Here is a 10,501-nt window from a genome sequence, read left to right on the forward strand (position 1 = left end):
GCCGTCGGCGATGAAGAGACGCCCGATGAGGTCATCCACCTCGCAGCTGGCCTACAGTTTTCAGGGTTCAAGAGTGTGATTGGCACGCTGTGGGTGGTCGATGACGAAGTCGCCAAGCACGTTGTTGAAGTGTTCTACGAGAATATGTTCAAGGATTTGAAGGATGGTGTCTTGGACTGTACGAAGGCAGCAAAAGCACTCAATTATGCTACGCATGGGGTGAAGAAGTTGGTGCCGCTCGAGCAGAGGATTGTTTTCATTCACATTGGTGTGTAGTTCTATGTCCCATTGCTTTTGTCTTGTACAGATTTACATGTTGTTGATTTTCGATTCCCTTCTATCGCGGTTAGTGCTGCCGCGGTCCGGTCCAGAACCATGGTTCGAACCAGACTTTTGGTCCGGTTCTCCGTGGTTCGGTCCATGGTTCTCATGTCAGCCAGAACCGGACCGGAAAACGGTTCTCGGTTCTATCTCCTCCCGAACGGTTCCGTTCTGGTTCGGCCTTCCCGAACCATTCCGAACCCTTGTCAATTTTGACTTCGACATCATTTGCCTCAACGTCAGGAAGTACTGGCCTTCGGGATTTGCACTATCAGTTAATTAGGCTGCCTTTAGCCTTTTTGAGGTAAATACTAACTACTGACACATTTTACTATGATTTTAGTACATCTATCCAACACATATATAGGCACGAGATCCCGCCGGCGACACCACGTTGCTATTCCTGACTCGATGCAAGTGGAACGCATGGGTGGAGCTATCGTGTAGTTCTTCAACTCCTTCTGCGCACTGTCACTCACTGAGGTGGCACTTACTGACGATATCATACACACAGATGCCCAGCATGCCTGGATTCTTTTCATAACCATGACGTAAGGGTGGTCAATAAGTCTTCAGGCGAGTATCTGCGACGTGATAAACACGCGGATATCGGGGGACCTTTACAATGCGTGCTAGTGCGTGGAGTTCGGCTGGAAGGTCGCCATGCTACATACCACAGCATACGGGGTCCCTTCACCAACGCACATTACCGCCGCCCCATCGTTGTTCCGCGTCATGAAGTGCTCGATCCAAGATGCTCATGAGCCAGGTGGAGAATCAGGATGAAACCGACAGTGGCTTTTTAGAAAGCAACTGTGTAGAGGTCTTGACGTGCCGAAGACATGAATTCCAACATCTCGCCGGTCATGCCGCAGAACAGCCTTCACACCATTTTTGAGTGTATGGGGTCCCAAGAGATTGTCTAGCGGCGGTGTCGAGGTTGCTACTTCTGATAGCAAACAGTGAGATCTTTTCCGCGCGTTCTCGCATGACATACTTAGTAACTCACGTCCAACAGCAATGGAATGGGGTTGAGATCCGAGGGCAGTGGGATTCAGGCGGTGCCTTGTCATAATCGAATGTGTAGAATGCCCTGCGTGTCTTGAGCCTCGCAGCCTACTCGTTTCAATTGATCCAGTTGTGCCCTACAACGTGCCCATGAATGAATCTATGGGTCGCTCGACATGCTGCGAGTCGCTTCCGTCCGTTGACCCGGCTCCCGGAAGTTTTCAATATACCTGAGTACGGCACATCACTGGGTGCTACGTGCATGCTGCAGTTCCCTCCTTTATAATCCATCAGCACTTTACGGGCACTGCAGCAGTTCGTGACTTCTAACACATCTTACTCTCAAGCGTTAGTTTATCATCCAAATGTCAGGTTTCGTGCCTAATCCTCTCGATGATCGCCCCCCACCCTTGGGAGAGGAACCAAATCACCCTCAGGATCCGGGGGAGACAAATTTCGTCATCAGTGAAGTGCTACAAGTCGTTGTCAATAGTACGTGCCATCTAGCTTCATTCAGCATGTACCAACGACTTCCCAAAGGCATTCTGGCGATGCTTTATTGCCTCATTACTCAGCTGTTTCGTTTCGTGGCACCCTCCGTACTGGATCCACTCGATGATACCATCCCACCCTTGAGTGAGGAGCTAAGCCACCCAGAACACCCACAGGACCAACGCTAATACTAATGACGGATGCCGGACATTGTCTCCTCGCACGATACCGCAGGACGCAGAATAGCAGGGATCTCGATCAATCAATAACACACTTCGAACGCGCCTCTCATCTGTGCCCTGTTGATAATCCCTGCCGCCCTGCAGCACTGTTCAATCTAGCTACCGCGAAGTTCGTTAGTTGCCAGGTTAATGGAACCTACCTCGACCTCGACATCCCCATATCTGTCTTTGAAGAAGCCCTTGATATGCGTCCCACAGTACCAGACGCTGCATTAATTGATCCATCCGCAAATCACGAGAGACCTTCACGGCTTGTGCGATCGTGAACCTAAACAGAATTCTGTAAATGATAGCACTTGGAACGAAAACCGTCCACATCATTGATGGGGATGGCGCAGAACATCCTGGGATGGATAAGATCTTCCGCTGAAGCTCCAGAGACTCTGTAAATGTTTTTTTTCGCACTCCCTACTGAAAATTTTCGGGTTCGGTTCGAGTTCGGACCAGAAAAAAACCGAACCGGACCACAGAGAACGGTTCTCTGTGGTCCGGTTCTGGGTTCGAAGGTTTTGTAGAACCGGACCATGGTTCGGTTCTTGGTTCTCGTCCAGGACCCTCTGAACCGGACCGAACCGGACCACGGCAGCACTAATCGCGGTGCATTTGTTAACATTGTAGGAATTATCTCTTGTATAGTAGTTGTCTGCTGTTCGGCAAATTGATCAGATTTGTTCTCGAAGACAATGCTTGGCATGTACAGTAATATTTGTACTATTGCAGCGGTGCACATTCTTTTGCTCAAGTGCTTCCTGCAATACGAGTTGACCTTCCAACCATTCAATTCAAGTCTGTCTTGGAAAAATGCAGCTATTTGAGTTGTTTTCGCTGATGACTTGTAGTGTTAGATAGAGCCTGACGATCAACGCACAAATAACGGGGTCATATATCGAGTGGCCAATGAGCCGAGGGGAGTACTGAAGAAGTGTAGTGAATCAGTCTCATTGTTGAAGCGCTGAGCGAGGAAATGAGAATAAGAAGAGACGTGGAGTCATCATACACGCACAAAGGAAGGGCAGATCAAAATGACGCGGTACATGTTGATGCGACACTGCGACAAACATACCTTTGGATCCTCTTCAAATATCACGCAATGTCGCTGAAAACACCGTTAAACTTCATGCTCAATAAAGTACATGCACAAGTACAGCGAGGATGTATCACATTGTGGTACCATTATTCGTGCATCATGCATCGTTCCCGCTGTGTGAAGCCTTGCCCATCTGGTATCAGTCCCATGCGAAACCCTACCTATGCTTCGTCAACGCCGCGTCAAGCCTCCCGAGTTCTTGGTCGTCTGCACGAGACAAACAAAGGAGATTAAAGGAGATTAAAGGAGATTAAAGTCGATGAATGCGTCCAAGACATAGGGTTAGCTCCTTCTTCACCGCAGTTGGTCTATGCTTGATGCCACGAGTTGCGTGTAACGACAGAAAGATGAGTGCAAAATACCTGGGGTATGTGCGATAATCAACAAGTCGACAACCAAAGCACCTCACCAACGAAATCGAGTGCTTGGGTCGTCCGCGAGGCCGTTGTGAATCGCAACCCATTCCTTCCACTTGTCTGGTGTGAACAGCTTAGCTTCCCCCACAGCAAATGATACGGAGACGCCGCTGGAACCAGCTTTCGAAAAAGGGCTCCAGCAGCCTATCCACAGGCCTCCTTATTGAAATAAATCGGGGCCATAAGGACAGCGTTATCCGCTGGTCTCGTCGACCTCGTTTCGATGGAAGGAGTCAGCAAACGGTCAGTGTTCTGATACAACGCTTACCTTGCAACATAATTCACAGATCAAGTCTACTTCATCATTGGGAAGTGTCGCTTGATGCCCGAGTGACTCCTTCATGTCGGTAAGTTATCCGTCGATCCGTCGATGAGGCCTAGACCTCCCTCAAAAGATGAGCGCCACAGAATGTTGCATCAGAGAAAGGCGGCGCGTGCGCAGGGGAAATCTTTGCATCATCGACCATGGATTTCGTGGCCTGAAATGAGGAAGACCGCTTGAAAATTTCGAAGTCTCACATCGGTCGGGGCAGTTCGTGAAGAGGATGGAGGATCCTAGTGTCCAGAACGATACGCCCAAGCTGAACCAATTGTCTGAAAAAATATTCTAGAGAACGTCCGCGATAACATATGGCACTGTCGAGTGGTGCGGGATCACGAGTCCATAACCTCCTCGTAAATAACATGTTCATGGCAACAAGCACGCGGGTGCTGGTATCGAGGGTGACGAGGGGGAGGAGTCTGCATCAGAAAAATACAGAATATGAGCAGGGCAGGACTCGCATAGCATGCAGTAACAGCATGCTGCACAATCCGCAAACATGCTGGGGAGTATCGACTCGGAAAACAGACAGGCTCATGCAAGGCAGAGAGGAAAGCGCTCTGTTGAATGTTTATCAACATCAATATAGTTCCTGATATATAGAAAGATACGTCTAATGCCAGTCGCAGAACCTGAGAGCTCCATCCACATATCACTTAACCTGCGAAGAGAACGCATGGGACGCGGCCTAAAATTGACTTCCATGACTCCCACTGTCTCACCTGGCAGTTGATCGTTCGCATCTGTGATCGGAGAGTATCTGTGTGAGTCGGACTGAACGCTGTGTCTCGTGAGCCTGAAGCTGGCCATTCACTTACGGATTCACGGAAAAACTCTTGCGATTCCTCTCAAAAGGCCAAAGCAACTTTCGTATAAATAGTCTTGGAGTGCAAACGGTAAGTGGGTAGTAAGCGCATCCAACGATGGGATGGTAAGAATACTTGAAATTGTGAGATGTCGAGAGCAGTGAAACAGTTCTCCAGGATACAAGACTAGCCCACACCTGTTGTGCCTTCGGCACATGTCTACATATTATTTATTTGTATTAAATCTTACATTTACAAAATACTATATACTTTTATTTTAGTTCTGAGGACAGAGGACACGGGAGAATTTTTTGGGAAGGGCAAGAGTCAACAGCAAGACACAAACAGTGAGACTGAAGTTTACCTGGGACACTGGCTTGCAATCCTGTGGCCTCATACCTCGGCCAGTGGGATGCAAGCCAGTGTCCCAGGTAAACTTCAGTCTCACTGTTTGTGTCTTGCTGTTGACTCTTGCCCTTCCCAAAAAATTCTCCCGTGTCTCTGTCCTATTTTCTGCTTTCCTATCTCCCGTTCTCCTGTTCTCCTGTTCTGCCATTCTCCTGTTCTCCTGTTCTCCCATCCTCCTGTCCTCCTCCTCCCATCTCCCCATTCACCCCATTTCTCCATTCTCCACCTTCCCATTCCCATGTTTACCCATTGCCCATTTTTCCTATCTTTATATTTTCGCATTTTTCGCATTTTTCGCATTTTTCACATTTTTATGTATACACAATTACAGTACATATATACATCATTGTTGTTTTCACATTTTTCTATTTGCTTGGTGTTCTTTTCTATCCCAAAATCCCTTGTTGTGGCTTAACCAATTTTGGACAGTGAGGTCATATAGTAAGGGAGAACGGTTTTTGGAAATTCAAACTCCGATTGACAGAACCACGCGAAATTTCTAAATTCGAGGTTAAGCGAGCTAAGCGTTCCCATGTGGCCTTTAGCGAGCTACACGTCTCCCACACACAGCCACAAAACCAGTCCCTGTGAATTATACTAGCCCAAGCCCGTTGTGCCTTCGGCACAGGAAGCAAGCAGAGCACTTTGTGCTCTGCTGGAGACACCTTCGGTGCCTTGCCCCAATGTGTCTACATATTATTTAATTATAACAAATCAATAATTTCTTACATCTTACATTATATAGTTTGTTTTAGTTATGGGATGTTGCACAAACAGTTTGACTGAAGGTTACCTGGGACACTGGCTTGCGATCCCAGTGGCCTCATGCCTCGGCCAGCAGGATGCAAGCCAGTGTCCCAGGTAACCTTCAGTCAAACTGTTTGTGTCATGCTATTGACTCATACACTTCCTCCCAATTATCTTGTCCCATGTCCCATTGTCCTGTGTCCCATTGTCCCATTGTCCTGTGTCCCATTGTCCTGTGTCCTGTGTCCTGTGTCTCATGTCCCATGTCCCATTGTCCCATTGTCCCATTGTCCCATGTCCCATGTCCTGTGTCCTGTGTCCCGTGTCCCATGTCCTGTGTCCCATGTCCTGTGTCCCATGTCCTGTGTCCCATGTCCCATGTCCCTCCCATCTCCCATCCTCCCATTGTCCTCCTGTTGTCCTCCCATCCTGTTGTCCTCCTGTAGTCCTGTCCTCTCATCCTCCCATTGTCCTCCCATTGTCCTGTCCTGTTGTCCTCCTGTTGTCCTCCCATTCTCCCATTGTTCTTTCATCCTTCTGTTGCCTACCATTTCTCCATTCTCCATCTTCCCATTCTCCTGTTTACCCATTGCCAATTTTTGCCATCTTTATATTTTCGCATTTTTCCATTTTTCACATTTTTCTACTGGCTTGGTGTTCTCTTTTCTCTTTTCCCTTTTTGTCCTTCAATTTTTACTATTTATCATCATGTACCACAGTTACAGTACATATAAAATCATTGTTGTTGTGCAAAATGGAGGGCCAGTGAGCACCTGCCAATCCCATCTTTCTATTTGCTTGGTGTATCCCATTGTGGCTCAATTTTTACAAATTCCCAATTTTGGACAGCGAGCTCGTATAGTAGGGGACAATGATTTTCGGAAATTCAAACTCCGGTTGACAGAACCACGTGGGATGCTTTTTTCAGCTACCTTAGCGAAATAACCGTATCTAACCTTTGCACCAGCTGACGCTGGCGAGGCCTACTGACACCATGTGCGCTATGCGGAAATGCCCAAATCCGTCCCACCCCTTCCCCCATACCCGTTCTCCCTTACTTTATAGACTAGCCCAAGCCTGTTGTGCCTTCGGCACAGGAAGCAAGCAGAGCACTTCATGCTCTGCTGGAGGCACCTTCGGTGCCTTGTCTCACTGTGTCTACATATTCATTTAGTTGTGTGAAATCAATCATTTCTTACATCTTACATTTTAAAAATATTATATAGTTTTGTTTTAGTTATGGGATATTGCACAAACAGTTTGACTGAAGGTTACCTGGGACACTGGCTTGCATCCCGCTGGCCGAGGCACGAGGCCACGGGATCGCAAGCCAGTGTCCCAGGTAACCTTCAGTCAAACTGTTTGTGTCATGCTATTGACTCATACACTTCCTCCCAATTATCTTGTCCCATGTCCCATTGTCCCATGTCTTGTTGTCCCACGTCCTGTTGTCCCATTGTCCCATGTCCCGTGTCTCGTTGTCCCGTGTCTCGTTGTCCCGTGTCCCATTGTCCCGTGTCCCATGTCCCGTTGTCCTGTTCTCCTGTGTCCCATTGTCCTGTGTCCCATGTCCCATTGTCCTGTTCTCCCGTGTCCCATTGTCCTGTGTCCCATGTCCTGTGTCCTGTTCTCCCGTTCTCCTGTGTCCCATGTCCCATGTCCCGTGTCCCATTGTCCCGTGTCCTGTGTCCTGTTCTCCTGTTCTCCCGTGTCCCATTCCATGTCCCATTGTCCTGTCCTCCTCTTGTCCTCCCATCCTCTTGTCCTCCTGTAGCCCTCTCATCCTCCCATTGTGTCCTCTTGTCCTCCTCTTGTCCTCCCATCCTCCCATCTTCCTATTCACCCCATTTCTCCATTCTCCATCTTCCCATTCCTCTGTTTACCCATTGCCAAATTTTCCCATCTTTATATTTTCGCAATTTTGCATTTTCACATTTTTGCATTTTGCATTTTTCACATTTTTCTACTTGCTTGGTGTTCTCTTTTCTCTTTTCCCCACAAAAATCCCAAAATCCCTTGTTGTCCTTCAATTTTTACTATTTATTATGTATTCACAGTTGCAGTACATATAAAATTCATTGTTGTTGTGCAAAATGAAGGGCCAGTGAGCACTTGCCAATCCCATTGTGGCTCAATTTTTACAAATTCCCACGTTTGGACAGTGAGCTCGTATAGTAAGGGACAACGGTTTTTGCAAATTCAAACTCCGCTTGACAGAACCACATGGGATCCTTTTTTCAGCGACCTTACCGACGCAACTGACACCATGTGCGCTACACGGAATACGTGTTTCACACGGTTTCCCCCATACCATTCTCCCTTACTTTATAGACGAGTCCAAGCCTGTTGTGCCTTCGGCACAGGAAGCAAGCAGAGCACTTTGTGCTCTGCTGGAGCCACCTTTGGTGTCTTGCTTCACCATGTCTGCATATTATTTATTTGTATGAAATCAATAATTTTTCACATCTTACATTTAAAAAATATTATATAATTTTGTTTTAGTTGTGGGATGTTGCACAAACAGGGAGACTGAAGTTTACCTGGGACACTGGCTTGTCATCCCATGGCCTCGTGCCTCGGCCATCGGGATGCAAGCCAGTGTCCCAGGTAAACTTCAGTGTCCCGTTTGTGTCTTGCTATTGACTCATGCCCTTCATCCCAATTCTCCCATCTCCCGTTCTCCTGTCCTCCTACTGCTCTAATAATGTCACATCACCCATTTCATACATCACTCCCATCCAATCAGAAATCAAATCATATTATAGGAACAACTCTAACACAAAAAACTATTCAGAAGGCTCCCAGCCAGGTGGAGGGCCCTCCCTGCATAGCTCATCCAAATGCCGATGCTCCTCTCGACTTTTTCCCTTCTTCTGCTCAAAGATGTGCTTTGCCAAGCATCCACCACTTTGCGACGCTTTCAACATTTCAGTGCCTCCTCCAACTGAGAGCAGAAGGTATCCACATCCCTATCATCACTCTTGCGGTCATGCTCAAGTTGCTCTTCCCACCACATGATATCCTTTGCCAACTTTACCTTAGATCGTTGCAGGTCATGGAGTTGCTGATCCATGGCATTGTGATCCTCTCGCCGAGTGGCGACCTTAGCATACGGGTTGTTGACTTGTCTCCGTTCAAGACGCGTCATGTGGCTCTCGGACCAGCGGCAATGGAGTTCAGCAGACCAGTCGGTCACAGCAGGCGCCGACAACTCAGAAGCAGCAGGTACTGGAGGAGTTGTGGAGGTGGGAGGTGGGGCCAGCATGTTGACAGGCTGGCGATAACATTGCTGCAGGCAGGCAGAAAAACTTGCATCAAAGCCCTGCAGAAGCCTGGCATTCCAGTCGACAGTAGGTCTGGGCTCCTGCCTTGCAGCTACCATAAATATACAATCAAACAGACATAGAGAGAGAACAACTCACCTGGGGACATGGCCTGGAGTGTCACATGATGTGGCCAAAAATGCGCCAGAGCCAGTATCAGGTGCTGAGGAAGCACTGAGAATAGTTGCTGTAAATTGTGTGATCAGACAAAAACAGATGCTGAAGAACTCACATGGTGACGTGACCCAGTGTGACAGGGAGCTCCGCGTCATGTGACACGTCCAAAAACGCGTCCAAACCATTGTTAGGTGCTGGGGAAGTGTTGGAAATGGCCATGGTTGGGTGTTGAGGGCACTGAGAGGCAGTAGCTGATGGTGAGAGGTGATGGCAGGTGATCAGAAGCGATGGCAGGTGATTGGGAGCTGATGGAATAGTAGAGCAGTGTTGTGTTGTGTCGCGTCGCGTCGGTGCTGAAAAAAAAAAAAAACCATGCAATGTTGCCAAATTGAGCGAAATGTACATATAACCAAATTCGGACACCGAGCTCGTATAGTAACGGACGATGGTTTTGGGAAGTTCAAACTCCGCTTGACAGAACCATGTGGGATGCTTTTTTCAGCCAACTTAGCGAAATAAGCAGGAAAAACATGGCATCCACATGGACGCCATGCAACGAAACGTGGCGTCCATGTGCAGGTGGCTGCGTTCCCACCCTCCCCCCTCACCCTTCTCCCTTACTTTTTAGACGAGTCCAAGCCCGTTGTGCCTTCAGCACAGGAAGCAAGCAGAGCACTTCGTGCTCTGCTGGAGGGGCCAACGGCCCCTCCAGTCTTTATCATTTCAACATAGTGCTCAACACAATTTCAATAAATAAATAAATCTTTGTCATATACAAATACACATTTATACAATCTGTTGTACATCAATCTTCAATCAGTCTTCTAACCACTCTGTGTACACTATATTGCTTGTCTTTCTCTCCTCTTCATCTTCAGGGAAAATCACAAATACTCTTGATGGGTGAGTGCACCGAGACAAACCCACATACAGCTGTCCATGACTGAACACAGGTGTCCTCAAATTCAGACCAACCCACTTGACACTCTGACCTTGAGCCTTGTTGATGGTCATTGCAAATGCAAGTCGCACAGGGAATTGTCGACGCTTCAGAGGAATGGGGTTCTCTTCATCACTGGCCTCCATATTCATCCGAGGAATTAGCACAGTGTCTTGATCTTGACCATCCACTTGGTTGTTGCCCTCTTTGAGAATTCGACACTTGAGAATTCTTGTGTTCCAATCCACCAGGATCATCCGAGTCCCATTATA

The 10,501-nt window shown here is 47.8% G+C and overlaps 4 protein-coding genes across 4 annotated transcripts; 2 read left to right on the top strand and 2 right to left on the bottom strand.

Moving 5' to 3' along the window:
* Window positions 1-276, top strand: EDB91DRAFT_1189727 (uncharacterized protein; the record flags this gene model as incomplete). Its single annotated transcript, XM_041320520.1, has 1 exon — window positions 1-276. A coding segment is annotated over one exon (276 nt), but the record flags the coding sequence as incomplete, so codon positions are not given.
* A 118-nt stretch (window positions 277-394) lies between these two features.
* Window positions 395-1,154, bottom strand: EDB91DRAFT_1189731 (uncharacterized protein; the record flags this gene model as incomplete). The annotated part of the gene is made up of 1 exon (XM_041320521.1): window positions 395-1,154. A coding segment is annotated over exon 1 (233 nt), but the record flags the coding sequence as incomplete, so codon positions are not given.
* Window positions 1,155-1,694: 540 nt separating this feature from the next.
* Window positions 1,695-2,009, top strand: EDB91DRAFT_1259431 (uncharacterized protein; the record flags this gene model as incomplete). The annotated part of the gene is made up of 2 exons (XM_041324379.1): window positions 1,695-1,821; window positions 1,870-2,009. 2 exons carry the CDS (start codon window positions 1,695-1,697, stop codon window positions 2,007-2,009), a joined length of 267 nt encoding a protein of 88 aa, XP_041168282.1.
* Window positions 2,010-8,769: 6,760 nt separating this feature from the next.
* Window positions 8,770-9,508, bottom strand: EDB91DRAFT_1259432 (uncharacterized protein; the record flags this gene model as incomplete). The annotated part of the gene is made up of 3 exons (XM_041324380.1): window positions 8,770-9,217; window positions 9,272-9,346; window positions 9,405-9,508. 3 exons carry the CDS (start codon window positions 9,506-9,508, stop codon window positions 8,770-8,772), a joined length of 627 nt encoding a protein of 208 aa, XP_041168283.1.
* Between the last annotated feature and the right edge of the window lie 993 nt (window positions 9,509-10,501).

The sequence above is a fragment of the Suillus paluster genome (genome assembly GCF_016628075.1).
Source record: "Suillus paluster strain FC165 chromosome Unknown EDB91scaffold_723, whole genome shotgun sequence".
Classification (NCBI taxonomy): Eukaryota; Fungi; Basidiomycota; class Agaricomycetes; order Boletales; family Suillaceae; genus Suillus; species Suillus paluster.